The 21,518-nt window shown below is 44.2% G+C and overlaps 1 protein-coding gene across 1 annotated transcript in view; it reads left to right on the forward strand.

The window, feature by feature from the left end:
* The window catches only part of VPS13B (vacuolar protein sorting 13 homolog B), a 553,219-nt gene that overhangs the window by 88,537 nt on the left and 443,164 nt on the right, over positions 1-21,518 (forward strand). Inside the window, exon 17 of the mRNA XM_054984385.1 lies at positions 19,143-19,324. Coding sequence (XP_054840360.1) covers positions 19,143-19,324 — 182 coding nt within the window. The remainder of the gene's footprint in view (positions 1-19,142; positions 19,325-21,518) is intronic.

Below are 21,518 nucleotides of genomic sequence, written 5' to 3' on the forward strand. Positions count from 1 at the left end.
GTGTTTCCCACCGTCCTATCAGGGAGGCAGGAAGTTGAAACTTCTTCCTCTTGTAGGTGGGACCACCCCCTGGTCTTCAGTTCTTTTCCTGCCTCAGGGGAGAGCAGTTCTAGTTTAGGTTAGCTCTGCTACCTATACTTTCACTTTCTTTTTCTATCCTTTACCTTACTTCTGTCCATATCTTGGAGAGAGAAAGCTTCTATGGAGACAAGGGAGTCATCGGACTCCGAAGATTCCTTCATGGAGAGGGCTGAGGGCTGCCTCCCTGGAGCCGTCCTGCCGGCGGCGGGAGCAGACCCGACCGGCTCCGACTTGCCGCGCAGGCATGATCGGACCCCCGGTGGAGGAGTGTCACCTACAGATCAGCCCGCCAGAAAACGGCCCCGAACAACTGACCGGGAGCCGGAGAAAGCCGCGAGACGCAGGAGGAAGAGAGAGGACAGCGGCACGGCGGCGCAGGACTCAGAATCGGCGGGAAAAGCCGCAGACAGTGCTTTCCCGCCAAAACGCAAAGACGTGCTTGCCAACCTCCCGGCGGGAGATAGGCAACACGGAACAGCAACTCCTGCACAGAGTCTCAGCGCTGACACTCCTGAAGACCAAGTAAGTGCTGCTGCCTCTTCCTCTCCCTTATCCCCAGAGATGCTGGTGGCTATTAGGGACTCCGTCAGAGCTGCAATATTGGACCTCTGCAATTCAGACCAGCCTGGCCCATCCTCCTCCAGAGCCACTGTGGTGCCCCAGGCTCCTAGTAGAACTCCCCAGGGGGGCTCGTGGCCCACCAAGGCGGCCAGAAAACAGCTCCAGAGTAAAGTGCCAGACCCATCCCCCAGGTGGAGGGAGGAAGAGCAGTCCCTCAGTGAGGAATCTGAGGGTGGGGAATTTTTATCAGAAGATGATCAGGAGGCTGATAGTGATATTCCTGACCAGCCCAATAGACTTTTTCAGATGGAAGATTTCCAATATCTGCTATCAAAAACCCTCTCAGCTCTGGACTTAAATGAAGCCGAGAAGGGGGAGGAGGAGGCAAAGGCTAAAGGACACAAGGCTAGACCCAAAGGGAACAGGGAATTCTTCCCCAGGTCAGAAAGCAAAGCTAGAGTGTTCCCATTCCCTGAATTTTTTGAACGTCAGCTAAAGGCTGAATGGTCCATGCCGGCAGCATGTAAGCAGGTCCCGCATGCCTTAAAAAAGATCTACGTGGTTTCTAACTTTGCTGATGAGCTGTTACAGGTACCCATCGTAGACGCCCCAGTGGCAGCGTTGCAGTCTCAAGGTCTGCTTTCCGAAGATGGACATGGCAACATTAAGGATGGACTGGACAAGAAAGGTGAAGCCATACTCAAGAGAGCTCACGAGGCCTTAGCCACCTCCATCAAAGCGTCAGCCATCGCCTCCACGGTGTCACGGGCTGCAGTGGTATGGACAAGGAGACTCATCCAATTGCTCCCCAACAACAATAGACGACTGCTGGAGGGTGCCAACAGGATTCTCAAGGCCTGTACCTTCACGGCGGACGCCACTCTGGACTCTCTGTCCCTTACCTCCAGGGCCATGGCCTCTACCACCGCAGTCAGACGTCTCCTCTGGATTAGAACCTGGCCTGCAGATCTACAAGCAAAGTTGATTCTCTTAGCCTACCCATTTCAAGGGGGAAAACTCTTTGGGGAGCCCCTCGAGAAGGTCCTGGTGGAGACCAAGGACAAGAAGAAGTCCCTCCCACGTTCACTGAAATACACTCCGAGACGTTCGTATTCTTACCAGCCATTCAGAACCCAACACACTTTACCTAGGAACAGACAAGAACACAAGCGCGGTTGGGGCTCATCCAGAGGACAACCGAGACGAGGAAACTTCCACGCAAAATTTGGGAAATCTCAGGGTCTTCGCGGCAACAGACAGGATGCTGATGACAAGGGACCCCGGCCCTGACTCCTTGAACGTTCCGGTGGGGGGACGTCTGCTTCTATTCCAGCAGGCGTGGATGGACTCCAAGGCGGATGCCTGGGTTTCAGAAATTGTCTCAAGCGGTTACTTAATAGAGTTCTTCTCCCTCCCACCGGAACGGTTCCTCCGCTCACCTCTCAAGAAAGACCCTCTCAGGCGCGCTATAACTTCCCAGGCTATACAACACCTGACAGACATAAGAGCCGTCGAGCCGGTTCCCTCAGACGAGAAGGGGCGGGGCGTCTACTCGATCTTCTTTACTGTTCCCAAGAAGAATGGGGATTGGCGCTCCATCCTGGACCTGAAGTATGTAAACGGGTTCATCAAGTTGAGACACTTCAGGATGGAAACTCTCCGGTCCATCGCGGAAGCCCTACAGCAGGGAGAGTTCTTGACTTCAATAGACTTAACAGAAGCCTATTTGCATGTACCCATTGCTCCCACCCATCGCAGGTTCCTCAGATTCTGCGTGGGGGACACTCACCTGCAGTTCAGGGCAATGCCCTTTGGCCTCGCGACAGCTCCGAGAGTCTTTACCAAGCTGCTAGTTGTTCCGGTAATGAAGCTCAGAGAGAGGGGCATCCATGTACACCCGTATCTGGACGACATTCTCCTGAGATCGACTTCGGCAGAAGCCTCGCGGGAAGAGACAGCATTCACCATCCAGTTCCTGGAAAGGCACGGGTTCCTTGTCAACCGGGCAAAATGCTCTCTGACGCCCTCGCAACGGCTAGAACACTTAGGTCTGACGATAGACACGGGGAAGGGCTGTCTCTTTCTTCCAGAGAAAAAGAGAACCAAGACCAAGGCACTAGTAATGGATGTAGTCAAATCTCCTTCTTCCCCGATAATGGAATTGTCCAAACTGCTGGGTCTCCTAGTGGCAAACTCGGAGGCTATGTACTGGGGATGGTTCCACACCAGACCTCTGCAATCCCTGCTACGACCGTTTCAATTCCACATTGCACAGAAAGCAAATACCAAACTCCAGGTTCCACGGACGGTAAAAGAAAGTCTTCTCTGGTGGACCAAGGACTCAAACCTCGGCCAGGGCAAGAGTTTTCTATTGCATCATCCGACGCAGATTTTCACGGACGCCAGCCTGTTGGGATGGGGCGCGATCCTAGACGGGATCCCAGTCCAAGGACGCTGGTCAGAGAAGGAGAGGAAACTCCCTATAAATGCCCTAGAGATGAAGGCTGTCCTGAGGGCATTGCATCACTTCGGCGGACGGATCTTTCGCTGCCACGTCTTGATCCGCACGGACAATATAGCTACCAAAGCATACATCAACAAACAGGGAGGGACCAGGTCATCAGGTCTCCAAAGAGAAGCCAACCAGATCCTGATATGGGCGGAGAGAAACCTCTCTTCCATTCGAGCAGAGCACATCCGGGGAACTCTCAACACCCGGGCAGACTGGCTGAGCAGGGAGACCCTGCACCCGGGAGAGTGGACCCTCAAGAGGGACGTCTTTCTCCTACTGACGGACTACTTCGGAACTCCGAAGGTAGACTTGTTCGCCTCTCATCAGAACGCTCAGTTACCGAGATTTTACTCAAGGTTCTTCCATCCCAGAGCAGAGGGAGTAGACGCTCTCACATGCCCATGGCCAAGGACCCTTCTATACGCCTTCCCGCCGTTACCGACGATACCCAAGCTACTTCAACGGATCCGGGAGCAAGGGGCAACTGTGATTCTAGTGGCACCGTGGTGGCCCAGGCGTCCCTGGTTTTCCGATCTACGATTGATGTCAGTGGCATCCCCGGTACGTCTGCCAATATCCGCGGATCTGTTGCACCAGGGCCCTATCTGTCATCCCCACCCAGAATGGTGGTCACTGACAGGGTGGAAATTGAGAGGCGACGTCTCCAGCGACAGGGCTACGCGCCAAAGATCATAGATACCATCCTGGCTTCCAGAAAAGGCTCCACAATCAGGGTCTACAATTGTGCATGGAAAGCTTTCCACAGATGGTGCCGACGTAAGGGGGTGGATTCCCTAGGTCCCTCTCTAAATTCCGTCCTGGGTTTTCTGCAGGAGGGGCTAGACAGGGGACTACGACCAGCGACACTGAGAAAACAAATAGCGGCAATTGGTACTGTTGTTCAGGAGATTGACGGCATTCCCCTCGCGTCTCATCAACACATCAAGAGATTTCTCAGAGGGGCCACCCTGCTCAACCCTCCAGTGGTGCATCGTTTCCCGACCTGGCGTCTGAACGTCGTGTTATCAGCACTCACCAAGCCGCCATTTGAGCCTATCAAGGACATTGCTCTGAAATGGCTGAGACTTAAAACCATTTTCCTGGTGGCAATAACTTCGGCGCGCAGGATATCGGAGCTTGGCGCTCTGTCTATTAGGCCAGATCTGTGCATCTTCCACAAGGAGAAGGTGGTGTTACGGACTGATCCGTCCTTCTTACCAAAGGCTTACTCCACCTTCCATCGGGCACAGGAGATCAACCTGCCGTCCTTTTGCCCCAACCCTAGTCATCCCAGGGAAAGAGAGTGGCACAATTTGGATGTCCGTCGGGCCATTAAGTCTTACATAATACAGACTGAAAAGATTCGCCAGACAGATTCCTTGTTCATAAATGTGTCACCGCCAAAACTAGGTCAGCGCATGTCGTCCTCGGCCATCGCCTATAACATCAAGTTGTGCATTCGGGAAGCCTACAAAGCCCTCAAGCTGGACATCCCTCCGGGAATTACAGCACATTCAGCGAGGAGTGCAGCCACCAACGCAGCGCTCAGACGTAACGCATCGATTGACGACATCTGCAAAGCTGCCACCTGGACAACTATATCCACGTTCATTAAACACTATCAACTGCACACGTACGCGTCGGCAGACGCGGCCTTCGGTCGGAGAGTTCTACAACATGTGGTCGAAGACGAAGATACGATCCCGCCCGGTCGATGAAGGACTGCTTTGGGAGCACCCACAGATGTCCTCCTGCCTCAGAGGGAGAATGGGCCTTTGGACACTTACCGTGAAGGGTCCTTCTCCTCTGAGGACAGGAGGACATCTGGCCCTCCCAGGATCTTCGTCTACTATCAAGACCACCGACCTCATACCAGTATTTTCTGATTCCACTGTGATTCTCTGTATGTGTGATTTTTCATCTGTTCCTAGTTGCCACTCTTTGGCACGTTGTGTTTTATCTTCTCTGTTTTCAGTTATTAACAAGTTGATATAGTTATAGATTACAGTTTATATGAAGGAGTCAACACTGCTGAGGGGAGTCACCCGAACTGAAGACCAGGGGGTGGTCCCACCTACAAGAGGAAGAAGTTTCAACTTCCTGCCTCCCTGATAGGACGGTGGGAAACACCCACAGATGTCCTCCTGTCCTCAGAGGAGAAGGACCCTTCACGGTAAGTGTCCAAAGGCCCATTCCATCCTGGACCCATTCCAGTCCGGCTTCTGCCTGGGACACGGGATGGGGATGGTACTGGTCACCCTCATGAACGAGCTTTGCAGACATCTGGATCGAGGCGGGTCAGCGCTGCTGATTTTGTTGGATTATTCAGCAGCATTCAGCATGGTCAACTATGAACTGTTGACCCACAGCCTCGCCAATGTGGGGATCCGAGGGACTGCCTTGTAGTGGCTCATCTCCTTTCTCCATGGTTGGGGACAGAGGGTGGAACTTGGGGGGAGTTTATCCGCACGCTGGCTATTGGTGTAGTGTCCCACAAGGGATGATACTCTCCCCTTTGTTATTTAGTCTGTGTATGTGCCCCCTTGCCTAGTTGGTGCAAAGTTTTGGACTGGGCTGTCACCAATATGTGGATGACACCCAGTTGTATCTTTTGATGGCTGGCTGGCCTGACTGCCCCTGATGCCCTAGTGAGAGCTTTGGAGGCTGTAGCTGGGTGAACCTGATAAAGATGGAGGTCCTGTACTTGGGCCGGGGGTTGCCAGATTCAGGAATCCCACTCCCAAACTTTGATGGGGCGCCATTAGTGCCTGTCTCATTGATCCACAGTCTTGGAGTAATACTGGATTCCTCCCTATCGATGGAGGGCCAGGTCATGGCAGTTGCCCAATCTGCGTTCTTCCATCTTCGACAGGCCAGGCAGCTTGCACCCTATCTGTTGACCCATGACCTAACTACAGTGATCCATGCAGTGGTCACCTCCAGAATAGACTACTGTAACATGCTCTACACAGGGCTTCTCTTGGTACAGTGGGTCCAGAACACTGCTGCACGTGTCCTGATGGGTATACCATAGAGGACACATATCACTCCAATTCTGCAGCAACTGCACTGGCTCCCCGTGGAGTTCTGGATCAAGTTCAAGGTTTTGATTGTAACCTTTAAAGCCCTAAATGGACTGGGGCCAGCATTCCTGCAGGACCGCCTCTCCCTGTATGTACCTCAGAGAGCGCTAAGATCAGCAAATAAGAACCTAGTGGTGGTCCCTGGCCCCAGGGAGGTTCAGCTGGCCTCAACCAGGGCCAGGGCTTTTTCAGTCCTGGCCCCAACCTGGTGTTGGAGGACACCCAGGCCTGCCGAGCCCTTACATCTTTTCGGCGGGCCTGTAAGACAGAGATGTTCTGCCAGGCATACGGTTGAGGCCAGTCTTTGATTGTATTAGGAGCCTCCCTACCGGTCTCCCACCGGGGGCGGGGAACAAAATCATCTTCCCCCCCCTACAAGCGCAGTCACAGAAATAATATTAACTGTGGCTCCCACCCCCCTTCTTTTGTTTATATTTGATGGGGGAAATTGGAGGGGGCTGCCATCTGAGATGTTGCTCAATATGCATTTGGGGGGGGTGGATTTTAAATGTATCTGTTTTATTGTGTGCTGAGCATTTTATTGTACCCTGCCCTGAGCCCGTCCGCGGGGAGGACAGGCTAGAAATTGAATCAGTCAATCAAACAAAAAATTGTGTGTGTGTGTGTGTGTGTGTGTGTGTGTGTGTTATGTGCTGTCCAATGAATGAACACTCTCCAAAATATCCTATCATTAACAGCATTGCTTAGGTCTTGCAAACTGAAGGGCATGGCTTCCTTTATTAAGTCAATCCATCTCATGTTGGATCTTCCACTTTTGCTTCTGTCCTTTCCCTAGCATTATTGACTTTTCCAGTGAGTCTTGTCTTCTTGTGATGTGACCAAAATACAAAAGACTCAGTCTAGTCATTTTAACTTCCCATGAGCGGCTTGTCAAAACTAAGGAAATTAGTACCTGTTGACTGAGCAATGATGTCCTTAATGAATGCTAGTTCAGCAATTTCATGCTGGAGTCTTGTTTTAAAGGACTTTTGCTGATGAACTGTGCTTTTTTAATCGGCAGCACCATGTCCTGGGAGATCAGCATGTTCTTCCACTGTTTCTGAATATAATCCGTTTTAAGGCTTTTTCATTGGTGGCACTTAGCTTTTGGAATGCCCTCCCCTTGAAGCTTGCCTAGAGCCTGCCTACCTTACTGTCTTTTAGGTGCCAGGCCAAAAAATTTCTCTTTACCCAGCCTTTTAACTAAGGCGTTCCATCTTTTTAAAACTTTCATGTGCTTGCTTTTATTGGCTGTCCTTATTAATAGTTTTTATTGATACTGATTTTGTTTTCATTCTCATTCATATGATTTTACATTGTTTTAACTGTTTTAATTGTGAGCCATCTCAAGGAAATCTGGAGAGGTGGCACACAAATGTTCTAAATAAATTATATTCTAAATAAATTATGTCAGATGTGTGTCCATTCTTTTGTGTAGGGACTGACCTGCATGTATCACATTGGAGGATGAGCAAGTGGATGGGTCCAAGAGGATATAGCTGATGTAAATAGGTCTTGTAATACTGTTGCCTATGCAGATACGGACAGAATTGATAACTGGGGTTGGCAGGGTCTGGTCTCTGGGCTTGTATCAGGTGTTTTTGGAAAGAAGCTGGTTTAGCCACAGATGAAACTTAGTAGTTTTTTGTTATCTATTTTGGGCCCCTCTTAAAGTAGGCTATTTTAGGGTACCAGTCTGGCTTAATTCTTAACTTGGCACATATTGTAATTCTAAGAATGCCTGATCCATCAGATGTGAATCAGTGTACAAGGAACTGGAACACATGTAGCTATAATGTAGTGCTTGGTTGTAGACAGAGGATGATGAAGTAAGCGCTCTTGGAATTTGGAGAGAAGGTAGAGGGAAAGAAGGAAGAGATATTCTCTGAAGGATGCTAGATTCAGCATGAGAAAGCAGATGTATGGTCTTACTTCTTCTTGAAAATGCTGCTATATATTTCTCCTTCAATGTTGAATGATTACTTATAGTATCAGGAAAAAAATCAAAGTATGTATTCACTCCATCCAGGCTTTTCTTACTGATTTGAGTGATTGTTTTGCTAATAATTGGTTGGATCTATTAATCCATGGGCTAAAGGATTAAAGACCTTTCTGTTTTTCTTCTCCTGACTCTCCAGGTATTCCTTTCTCTGCAGAAAAGTTGATTTCTTGGGGTTGAGGGACTGACAGTGACAAATGTTAGTGTGGGTTGTGGGACTGCATTGAGGAGGAGAAAGACAGAAGGAGGATCATTTCACCTACTTCCTTAGTGCACTCCCTCAGCTGTTCATTCATACAGGTGTTGCAAACTCAGAAATCTATCCAGGTTCAGAAAATGATTGAGGTGAGGATAGCTGCATTCATCAGCATCTTATACTGATGGGTAGTTGGATGCAATCCATTTTCTTTAAATCTACTCAAAGGCATTGGGTAGATGGGATTATTTGATCAAGATCTTTAGTTTAAATGTAATTAATAATACCACAACTCACAGTGTCTGGGTTAGGGGGAGTTAAGATAGTGGTAGAAGAGCGGACTAGGTAAGGGGAAGGGATAACACACATCTGTATGCTGTTGCCCTTTCTGACTCTTCTTCTAGCCAAAATGATGTTGGTGACCATATCGACAAAACTCCAGGCTGTAAAATTCTGTGGCTAAATGCCAAATAAGCAGCCATCCAGAATTTAATCCTGAGAGGACTAACCTAGCATGTATCTCTGAGACTTGGCTGGGGGAGAGGGAAGGATTGACCTCTCCCAACTGTGCTTCTGGGGTTCTTGGTGGTATATTTACATAGGTCAGCATAGGCAAGGAGATAGTGTTGTTGTGGGCTAATAAACTGAAGCTTAATCCTGACAAGATGGAAATGCTACTTACTGGTGAGCAGCAGATCTGACCCAGGATTTAAGGTGTCACCAGTTCTGAATTTGGTTGCACTTCCTAGGAAGGAACAGTTCCATAGTCTGGGAGGTGCCCTTAGATCAAGGCCTACTGTTGGATAAGCAGCTGACAGCTCTGTCCAGGTGTGCCTTCTACAAGCTTTGACTGGCAAGCCAACTGCTGCCTTTCTTGGGCATAAAAAATCTGGCCACTTTGGTTAATCTGCCTATGCAGTGTGCTCTCTGTGGGGCTGCCCTTGAGAAGAGTTTGGGAATTTCAGTTGGTACATAATGGTGCAGCTAGGATGTTGACTGGAGTAGGTTGTAGAGAGGAACCATATCACTCCAGTCTTCACCTATCTACATTGGCTTCCAGTCCAATTGTTTCTGGAACAATTCAAGATGCCAGTGTTGACCTTTAAAGCCCTATGTGGTGTGGGACAACATATCTGAAGGACCATCTACTCTCTTACAAGCCTACTTGAAAACTGGTCATTTTCTGAGGCCCAGCTTTGGGTGCCCTGGTGCCTGAGATAAGGCGATTGCAACCTGGGTGAGGGCCTAAACTGGAACTCTTCCCCTAGGAGAGTTGTCTGCACCTTCTGTTACCATTTTCCACCAATGAGTGAAGACTTCTTGTTTTATTTCCGCATTCCCTCAATGATCCCTCCTTTCCACCCAGGTGTTTTAATTGCTTTTATGTTTTTGTATGTATTTTAGCTCTGGCTTTAATTGTTTTAATGGTTTTGTTCTAATTGTTTTAATGGTTTTGTTCTAATTTCCATCAAAATGCCAAAGTGGCGAACTACATGTAAATGCATGTGAAATAATGATATTGAGAATATGTAAGATTCTCTATTTATGCTGATCTTCAGTGCTTTCGGCCAAAGGTTAGAGGGCTAATAGGGTGTGTTCCTATACTCATTCAGAAATTCTTAGCTCAGCTAGTAGAGTCATCTTTTGCTTGCTGTTGCTGGACTCAAGCCCAGAAAAAAGACTACTCGCCTGTCCTCTGATTCCAGGGTTTTTTCCCCCTTGTAACCCTGAATTTTTTTCTTGTTCTCACATAGCAGATAGAGTTACAATAATTTTTCCTCGGAGGCTACAGCTTTTGGCCTTTGTTTGCATTGTGATTATGTAGTATTATTCTTTGTAATAAGGATTCTCAATGTGCAAATGTAACAAAACATTTTAAATATTTTTCACAGTGGCAGGGATGCAAGTCATTGAGTTAATCAGTTACAGCCATGTGATCATATTTTTGACTCAGTTACATGATCAAGTTTTACAACTAATTGACCAATTCAAATTTAATAACTTCCCCGTATCAGGCCTGTCATGTGTAGAGCTCCCAACACAAGAACTAACATGAGTCCTGGGGCAAAAAGGGACCATTTAAGTCTGTTGTATACACTGCTTTCAATTTGGCACCATACATCTTGAAAGAGAAAAAGATGGCAGGGAGACAGGTAATGATCACCAGTTAACTTTAGCCTGTCCAAGTACAGAACAGAAAGACAGAGATCAAGATGACGAGATCGAACTATTAATTTACAATAATACAACAGCAATGTACAATCCAATCCAATATAAACTGTTCACATTTGCACAATCCTAGTGTGTGTTTGTGTTGCTTTAACTCAATTACTCAACTAAAACTTATTCCAAACTGTGTTCATTCCATGTGGCTAATGCAGAGTAAACCAACCCAGAGGCAAGAGATAGTTGCAGAGTTGCTCTAGAAGGGACCAGAAGGATAAATGAGGAGAAGATTTTTGGCAGGTAGGACATACAGGTGGAGATGGTAGGGCATACCTACTGAGAATGGTATAGAGAAGGAAAGAGCAGATAAAAAGACGTGGAGGATTAAGGATGTGAAACAGAAAAGAAGAAACGTATACTGTGCGTGTCTTGATGAGGACAGTCCAGTGATTTGTGCTTGAAGAAGATTCTAGAGAGGAACCAACCTCCAAAATGGAGGGCTTGGGACACTTTTCTTGTGCATCTGGATTTACCTGGCTGCACATAGGGGAAGCCACGGGGTAAGGGCAGAATTTGATGCAGAATTAAGATCTGTGATGGCATTAGGACAAAAGCACAAGAATTGGCTGCTTATTGGTGGAATTTGGGTTGCTCCTTGATTGATGCAGTTTTAGAATCCAGGTCTCCACTGGTGGAAGGATCAGGCTGTCATAGGATAGTTTAAACATTCTAGAAAAGAGTCCAGTAGCACCTTGAAGACTAACCAACTTTACTGTAGCATAAGCTTTTGAAAACCACAGTTCTCTTCATCAGATGCATCTGAAGAAGTGAACTGTGGTTCTCGAAAGCTTATGCTACAGTAAAGTTGGTTAGTCTTCAAGGTGCTACTGGACTCTTTTCTATTTTGCTACTACAGACTAACACGGCTAACTCCTCTGGATCTTTAAACATTCTGTTATTATAGGGTACAAGAGACGTGCATCAAAGTGATTTAATGGAGACCAAGAGATGGGTCCAGTTACATATGATTGATTTAGCTTGGGTGGCAGGTGTGACTCAGACCTGCTGACAGTGATCAGGGATGGGTTGAAGCCCATTGTTGGCTTATGACAGAATCATCAGGGTAGCTTGTATTTGTGAAGGGCGTTCTTTGAGCTGTGGTTATTTTCCTGCTCACTTGTGTCATTACTTGATTAATTTTATCATGGCATATTAAAGAGTGTATAAACCTTGGGCCTCCCTAAAATAGCAGGAGGATAGCAGAGTATCAGCAATTGTAGGGAAGAATGTGATAGGTGTTGGAGCTTACTTGCTGGTTGTGCGTGTGAGAGAAAATAAATTTACTTTTAGCTTAGGTTTAGAAAAGAAATGAGTTCTTTGTTATAGGAACTCCATATGACAGGAAAGAGGAGCGATAAATTCCTGTCTACCTACCTAGTTTAGGGATGGGAATGGATTGCAGTACAAGTCCTGCATCCATGGTGGAAGATGGAGAGAAGAGATAGTTGTGGGACAAAGACAGGAAGAAAAAGATGTCCCTAGGAGGAATTGCTGAGATTAACAATCTACGCATCAAATGATAGTTGAGGGCAGCGAAGAGTAAACAGATGCCCTGATCTCTCTCTCTCTCTCTTTCTAACTTTCTGATTTGTCACCTGAGTAAAGGGACAGCATTAATCCTCCTTGTCTGACACCTCTGACTTTAGGGCAGAGAATCTCGGGGTGCAAAAGACATGTTCTCATTTGAGGGTGGAGATCCAGGTCACAAGTGGTCTCTGAAATCGGCTTCCTTACCAGAGGGTTGGAAGGTAACTAGTACAATGACAGTTTTTAATCTTTTAAATTGTGTTTTAGGGGACCAATTGCACCATTAATTTTGTTCTGGAAACAAAATGCAATTGAGTGAGAATGATGTTCTGTTCTTCATTCTGCCTTGGAATACAGAAGCATTCTGAGCTAGTTGAAGCTTTTCTAATTAGTAGCAGCTTACGAGCAGCGGAGTATATGGTTCCTTCTGATTGTATTATCATCATATGTACCACAGGACAAATGTTTGTTTTTATTATTCCTTGAATCGTTGTTAACTGTAAGGGCTTGTTCTCTTAAATAAAATCTCTCTCCTAAGTTTTCCTAAGAAGTAAAATATTTGTGTGACCTTTTTATCACTAGGACAACGATCTGCAACCTTCTGTAGTTAAAGATCCAAAGTATTTAAAAACTCAGAGCAAAAAGCCAGTGTAAGAGAACTCATCTGCATAACTAACAATATACAGCTTGTTATTATTTGATAATTGATTAATAATTCATAACGTTTCTGTAGCCCAAACTTTGCTTGTTGTAATTCCTTTATTTGGAAATGGGAAGAAATTAAGGCAAGGTGTTTATTCTGTGCTGTGCCTCATTCTGAGAATGCTTGTTGACACAATTCAGCGGTGTGATCATGATATTTATTGTACTTTTCTAGTACTGATAAAGCCCCCTTATATAGCAAAATATTTCAGGAGGAAGTATCTTTTGGGGGACTATTTCTTTCTTTTCTTTTATTCCATGAACCATAAATAAAAATATTCCGAAACTGAACTAATGCTGTTTTTAGAGGTAATAAAAAATAAATAATGCCTTAAAATTGTTCTGAAGGTCATGCAGCTGATTTGACTTCTGACAAATGTGTGATGGAACTAAATGACAAGTAATAGTATAGGTATAATTCAAGAGTATCTTTGTCAAATAAGTCAGCATATTGAAGTAAGAAAAACTTGCTGATTTAAATGTATCCAGGCTTTTATTTAATTCTTAAAAGTAGTCACTTAGTTCTAGTGGCAGATTACTGGTCTTGTTTTGGAAAAAATGAACTAATCTTATTTTATTGTACAGGATATGAGTAATAAAAAAATTAATTTTTGGAAATACTTGGCAGGTTTCCGCTTTACATTTTGGGACTCTGTATAAACCTGTGGAGCCAGCTGCTCATTGCTATGTTCTTTCAATCAATAGGAGGTGTTGATTGTAAAGGCATGGGTTGCTGTTCCTAAAGGTATATGCTGCTAGTATTTCATAGCAAGCCTGTGGACATGCTTGGCTTGGTTATGTTGTACCTTGATTTGGAGGATCAATACATGCTTTCATCCAAAACAGTGATTAGAATTAGTTTAAAAATATGTCAGATTTATCTAAACACTTTGATCCATGCTGAATCAAGGTAAGCGAACTAGTTAAAACAAGAATATATTTTAACATAATTCCGTGAGGGCAGAATCTTTTTTACATCGTGCCACTGCACAGCAAATGTTGCTTCTTCCTAAATTTATACTGGATTTTTTCCAAGTTGGGCTTTAGTGTATGGCAGATTCCCCTGGCAACACTAGGTTTTATTTAGCCCTGGAGAATAATAATTAGATTGATAGCTTTTTAATCTGTTTACCTAAATGGGCATATGTTAAGACATCTGTTTTTAAAGGCAGGAGCTAAAAAAATAGCTGTTTTGTAGGTTAGAGCTTTTAAAAATACCTTTTAAAATTTAATTCACGTAGTAATCTTATGTTGAGAAGCCAAAATAATATATTCAGAATCTGCTTGGCATGATGGTAGTGGTAATTGTTATGTATCATGACAATGGGTTGGTTCCCTTGAGCTAGTGGGGATTTTTTTTTCTTCCACCAGAAGTTCTCATCTAACTGAAGGAACTCTTAGATCCAGCCCATATTCTTTTCAATCTTACATAGCTGCTAATCATTGGACCGTTTGTTTAAAAGCATTTGTTTATATTTCAGAATGACTATAATAAAAATGCAATTATAAAAGTTTCTCATCTTCAGCCAGTTCTAGTTAAAAATTTCTGTAAGAAACATTTGCTGTGCATATGGTACTGTAAAATGTACTTTCATATGTGTCCTGCTGCTGTGTGTGTAATATTTTCTTTTTGCTGAAAATTGATCTTTGTCCCAAGGGTAGTATTAAAAACTACAGTAAGTTTAAAATTTGCATATTGTTAAAAAGTTTTCATTTAATATAGTGTTACTAGTCATCGGGGAACTTTTTATGTGAAAGTTGTAAGTTTAAAAGTCACTGTAGTTCAGTACAGTAGCTGCGCGTAACATCAGACATCTTGTTTCAAAATGAAGTTATTCAGAGATTCTGCAATACAGATCATTGTTACTCCTCCTACTTTTAAAACCCATAAGTCACTTAAACATTATCATAAGAAGAGAATAAAGTCTGAGAAAAGGAACATATAATTTGGTAATCGCTTTTTTGTATTTGAGTAAGATTTTGGTAAATTTGGCCACATGTTGATAAACTGTCATCCTGTCTGGTCTTAAAGGTATTGTAGAGGTAAATAACATATGATCAGAGTAGGAAAAAGGGGGAAATATCTGATGAAGCTAAAGTGTGAAGGATGAACTAATAAAACTGAACAGACCTTAAGAGAAGATTTCAGTGGATGGGAACCCTGACTTTTTTGCAGTATATCTTGAAATTCAAGACTTTCTGTGATCATAGTGTGTAGTTCATGGCACTTCTCATTCACACATACATAAAGTAAGTGTGTTGTTTCATATTGAGAAAGGGGTTCATTAAAACTTAAGATTTCAATGTTTTTATTATGAACTGTGGCAGTAGATGCCCCCTATTGATTAAGATCGTTTTACAGGTCAGCTTGTTTTGTCAAATTTTAATGTGTGTCGATTGGCATGTCAGAATCAATTCAAGTGGTGGCTTTGATCTGCTGGGGGTAAAAATACAAATTGTGATAAAAACAAGCATACTACCCAAAATAACAGTCCTGCATGAAGTTCTACCTTTCCTTCCATAAGTTGTAATAAAACTTGCTTCAACAAGATAGTCTTTACATTTCTCCAGCTCAGTAAGTGGCAGCGGGGCTGGCATCAGGGCCTAGGTAAAGCTTACTGCACATTGAGGGGACAGCTTGATGTGGGATTGCCATTTTCAACAATAGACTCATTTTCAATAGACTAATTTTATTATAATGTGTAGTTGTGTCCTCCTGAGACCATAAAATAATTATGGCTTAGACAGTTTGTGTAAGAGCAGTTAGTGTTGCTCTTGTGAATTGTTCAGTTACTGTTCAGATTGCTGTGGCAGGAGCTAGAAGTTCTTCAGTGCTTACATCGGCTTTATATATTTTGTATCTAGAAATCTTTTATAATATGGTCATATGGAGGTGAAATGAGAATCCATTACAAAAGGAGAAATAAAAACCTAAATTAGAGCAATAGCTTTAAAATAATAAATGTCAGCACTATTAAGAGCATTATGAGAATGTTTCTGACTCAGTAGCAATATTAAATATGGTGTATCAACCAGAGGTTTTGAGAAAAGTTTCATGACAAGTTTTATGATTTATTTAAATATGCTATTTATTTATTTCATTACATTTATAACCCGCTGTCCCCACAAGCAAGCTCAGAGCAGGTAACAACAATAAAAATCACATTAAAATCCATTAAATATATTAGTTACATTAAAAACATACATTCCATTCCATTAAAATCATACAAATCAGTGCAAGAGGCAGCAACTTTTAACAGTGACCCATATGCTGAAATCTGATCTAATACATGGTATGGGTGATGGCATGCCTGTTACGTGGGCCGGCAGATGATTTGGAGGAGGGGGCTGCCTTCTCCACTCAACGAAGTGTTGGACACAGACAAATGGAATTCATATAAGTGGATTTTTGCCACTCTTCTCCTTCTAACTGTGACCATCCCACTAGATGTTCTTAGGCATGTGAACAATGTCACAAGGGGAACTGCCGAAAAAAGGTAAAGAGGTATGTTTATCCAAGTTTATACCACCTGGTTATGCAGTCCTTCAGTCTAGCCTGGGAGGGAGATAAGAGGGGATGGTGGCTATCATCCTCCATAAGTCTTTCTACTTTCACAGACTTATTGAGGAAATTATAGTTGACATGGTCTTTCCTTTGGGTTAGGTCTCAAGGATGAATTAGGTGTTCTGATAGCTTACTGCCTCCTAGTTCCTCACTGTGCACTCTGCGTGGGCACCTATGTTTGATGTGACTGAGATAATCTCGGGGTTAGTGCTGAAGATGCCCAAAATGATTGTTCTGGGTGACTTCTACTTCATTCTGATGACACCTTGGCAGGTCCTGCAGAAGATTTTGTAGCCTCACGAGTCACCATGAGCCTGTCTCAAGAATTGACAGGCCCTGTGTTATAACAAAGAACTTGCTTTAGACCTAATTTTTTTGCTTTGGATCAGTGGGGAACTGCTGATAAACGTTATGCCATGATCTGACAACTGACTTCTTAAGGCATGGGTGAATGTGGTAGCAAAGGTCCGAAGGAGCAAAGGATCAGTTTAAATGGTCTGACCATGGAGACTAATGGATCCAGCTTACCTCCAGATTGCTTTGAGTGATTTTAAGATCCCAGATGATAACCCTGTTGAGACTGCGGTAGAAGCCTGGAATGAGAAGTTCCTTTAAGCTATTGACATAGTAGACCCCTGTTGACCTCTCTGACTCTGGAGATAGAATCCTGCATGCTGGTTTACTACAGAACTGGGTGATTTGAAGGAGGTGGGGTTGGAATGGTTGAAAAACAACAAGCTGAAATTGAACCCAGACAAGACTGAAGTGATGCTTGTTGGGAAGGCAGAGATCTTGAAGGATGTTGTACTCCCCACTTTCAATGGAGTTTGTTTGACCCTCGCTGACTCGGTTAAGAGCCTAGGAATTATACTGGATCCAGTGCTACTACTAGAAAAACAAGTTAAGGCAGCGGGAAAAAATGCTTTTTACAACCTCACTCTTGCCCGGAAGATGGCCTCTTATCTTGACATGGCCGACCTAGTCATCTGGATCCATGCTATGATAATGTCAAGGCTTGACTATTGTAATGCATATAAAGATCACATCAGTGAAGCCCTAGTGTCCATTATAAAATCATTCACTGACCCAGAACATTTTCCCATCTTCCCTAAAACAAGTTATCATTAATCTGTTACTTAAAAAACATTCTTAGAGAAAAAATGATGTGGCCAATTATTGCTTGGTCTCTAACTTGCCCTTCCTGGGCAAATTGATAGAAAAAGCAATTGCAGAGAACTCCAGGCCTTCCTGGATAAATATTCTGCTTTAGATCCCTTTCAGTATGGTTTTAGGCAGAACTTGGGTTGGAAATGGTGCTAGTGGCCCTATTATATGATCTCCGTCTACCTCTAGATAAGGCTATGCCTCCCTGTTGCTTTTACTAGACTTATTGCCAGCCTTTGACTCATTGGATCTTGCCATCCTGTTGAAATATTTGGAGGTAGAAATATGCACTAAAGGATGTGCTTTGGATTGGTTCTGTGAGGTTCAATCTTGTCACTGATGCTATTCAATCTCTATGTGAAACACTTGGCAGAAATCACTCACGGTTTTGGAATGGAGGGTCATCAATATACTGATGATATTCAGCTCTGCTATGAGGTGCTTCCCTTATTAGTTCTATTAGCCAGCCGTTGGCTGTCCTGCTGGTTCCCGCCAACAGGTCTCCCAAGGCCTTAGTAAAGGAAGAGAAAGGGGTTGTTTCACCTGTTTCCTTCTCTACCACAGGATAGCAGCTCTTCTCAGAACTGGAGCTGTGTCCTCCTCCTTCCTTGTCCTCTTACAGGAGTCACTTCCAAAGGTGCCACCCTACCAACAGGTAAAATTGGCAGCTGCCTGTTTTAGGAAGGCCCCCACACTTCTATTGTTTCACAAAATGTGCAAAACAGAACTGTTCTGAAGGGCGTTCTGATAGAAGTAGTAGAACTGTGGTAGCTTGGGAGTGACCTCCGTTAGGGACAATGTGATTTTTTTCCTTCCAGCTCTTCAGTACCAGCCCCACTGCATTATGTTATTATACTAGGAATCTTTGATATTAGGCTCAAACGTAGTTACCATATTTTGTAAGCTCCATGCTGATTGACTAAATAGCTTTGTTTTTACTAGAAATCTTTGCTGTTAAATTCAAATGTTATAGTTCGAATTTTGTTTTATTTTGAATTGGCTTATTGAGTGGCTAAATATTTCAATTGTATTTGTAATCTGTCTTGAGTCCTACTGAGCATGGCAGACTATAAATGAAAAGGAAATACAGTTCTGTGCTGGTGCAAGAGAGAGGGCAATTTTGCTCAATTTTCCTTTTTTACTGCAGTCCTTTTCTCGCCATATAGTATGTTGATGTAGAGCTTCCCCCAGCCCTAAAAAATAATATTTTGGCTTAATGTAGAAAAAATCTGCTTTCATAAATTCATTTATTTTGCAGTTGTTTAGATCCAACCTAATGTAATCACAGGGGGAAATATTAAGAAATTAAATGATATGAATAATAAGAATAGCTGCAATATTAAAGCCACGAGGGTGGGGGGTAGATAAGTAGTTCACAATGTTGCTGTAAACAAAATTATTGCATTTGACTAGTTTTCTGTAAGCTGCATTCAGTTTTATCTCTCCCATGCAGTTTTGGTGGTTTATGCCCCAAATTCTGCAAATAAATTTAAGCGTATTTTATTTATCACTTCTTTATTTTCTAGGTCAAAGCGGTCTCATGTTGCTGTGAAAGAATGTATATTTGAGCTTCCAAATCTGACAATCCAAGCAACGAGAGCCCAGACATTTTTACTGCAAACTATTTGGCAGAGTTGGGTTTATATTGGAAGTGTTAATTCACCTGTTGTAAATGAAGCTTTGCTGAATGAGGTCTTCCAACTATCAGGTAAAGACCAACTTTTTCCAGCCTAGGTAGTAGATTGTAATTTGTACCCCTGTGTACAGCTGTTTTTAGTAAGCAGATACAAATCAAACGGGCATACTTTTAAATCCTACTTTTAAAGCATATTTAAATAGAACGTCAACTTGTGTTTAATTCCTTTAAGCTTCTTCTTGAGGATGAATCAGGATGAATAAAATTTTGTGTGCAGGTGGAACGTCATTCTTTGTCAAATCAAACTGTCAGGTTCTACCATAGGCGCCGCCCTGTGAGACACCGGCCTGCCTGACTTCCGCCTTAAAGGACCTTCAGGGAATATGTGGGATCCCACTCTGTGGACGGGGGGGGGTATACCTCACCCTCGCACCCTCTCAGTCCACTCGCAGGTCCCTTCAACCTGACATTGTCCCGGCTGCCTTCCATGACAGTTGTCCCCATCCAGCTGTCGGTTTTACTCCTCCTCCTCCTCCTCCTCCTCCTCCTCCCTGCTGCTGTCTCATTCTCATTCTCCACTCCACCACACTCTTACACAACAAACCCCCCCCCCCCGTGGCTGGACTTCCCTTATATCCTTTCCCTCATTCCTGGCCCCACCTGCCAGCCACACCCCTCTTTTGCCTTCTAGCATTGGCCTTCGCTGCCTCAAGCAGCTGCACTTGGGGTAGCTAGTTTGGCTGCTTTGGGCAGCTACAGCTGTGCTCTCTTAGCTGGCTGCCAAGCCTCCTCTGCGCCGAGCTTCAGGCCCCTGGGCAGCTACAGCTGTGCTCTCTTGGCTGGCTGCCAAGCCTCCTCTCTTCGGTGCTTTCAGCAGCTTCAGCTGGTCTCTATTATTCCCTTCCTCCCTGTTTGCAGGTTGGGGCGTGGCCCTGTGCTGCTTCTGCTGCCCTGCCGGTAAGGTTGCTGATGGCTGGCTCTCCCTATCTCTTGTGCCTTCTCCCTCTGCCCTGGTCCCCTCCTGGCTGTCCTTACTCCCCCATCAGGGCTCTTAGCCTTCCACTGGAGGGTGGGGCTAGCTGGCTTCCACCTGCTCCTTCTGACCCTCTGGGGCTTGGGAGCTGCTCCACCTTCCTTTGGTTGGGGTGCCTCTTTTTCCCCTTCTGTTATTGGTCTGTGATGGCCCAGGGTGTCCGTTGGGGTGGCTGGGTAGTTGTCCCCCAACTGATCCCACCCCCCCTTCCTGGTAAGTCTGGGGGCTGAACCTCAGACTCTGGACACAAACAACTCTTTAAAACCAGCTCTCATACATGCTGGAGAGGAAAAGATGTAGTAGATGAAGTTCTGTGTGGAAAATTTGTCTTGTATACATAGTGTTGGATCCAAAGACCGCTTTGGGTCCAAAGTTGTCTTGCAGTGGAGAAAATCTTTATCCTACGACACTGTTATTGTTTTGAGCCACAAAGTCTAGAGCCACAAACAGAGACAATTTATTGCTAATAGATACAGCCTATTGGAACTTAAGGAAAAGGAACAGAGTGCTTAAAAATGCTTCTTCAGATGCTTCTCCTTCAAGAGATCTGAACAAAATAGCAGAGAGAGTAATCAAATGTACTGTGGCTGCTTTTCTTTGAAAATCCTCATGCTGTTTATGTGTCGGACTTTGTTTATAAGCTGTTTATTTTATAATTTCAAAACATGCAGGCTGCTTTATTTGAAGTTACAAATTGACCAGCTCTCACCCAGTCTTGGATGTTTCCAAAAATGTTCAGTATCTCATCTTAGACTGTGTAGATTGTGTTCTTAAGACACAGAAACATAGTGAGAAGACTCTTTGCAAGGTGCTAATGATGACATCTGTGTAAGAAGTTCACTATGGCTACAGAACTTCTAAGTGTAATTCCGAACAAGATTTTAACCATATTAGTGACAAATAAAGCAAGGACAGCTTTTGGCAAATGAAGCAGATCTCTAAATCTATTTTGGTTGGTGTGCTGGACATCACTCATGATATTCTAACCTGTGGATCTACAGGATACCTGAAGAGAAAAAAGGGCCACAGACATATTAACCTTTATCATAGTTCAGTTGTTAAGACACTTCCAGAGGATGATCCTGGTACCAGGCTGAGCAGTCTCTGCCCAGGGCCCCCTAAAACTTGGAACCAGTCCTGTTACCACATTTCAGCATGATTTTCTGAAGCAACTAATAGCAAAAGTAAAAAAAATCAATTAAAAGAAACAATAAAACAGCTTTAAATGCAGAA

The sequence above is a fragment of the Eublepharis macularius genome, chromosome 7 (genome assembly GCF_028583425.1).
Source record: "Eublepharis macularius isolate TG4126 chromosome 7, MPM_Emac_v1.0, whole genome shotgun sequence".
Classification (NCBI taxonomy): Eukaryota; Metazoa; Chordata; class Lepidosauria; order Squamata; family Eublepharidae; genus Eublepharis; species Eublepharis macularius.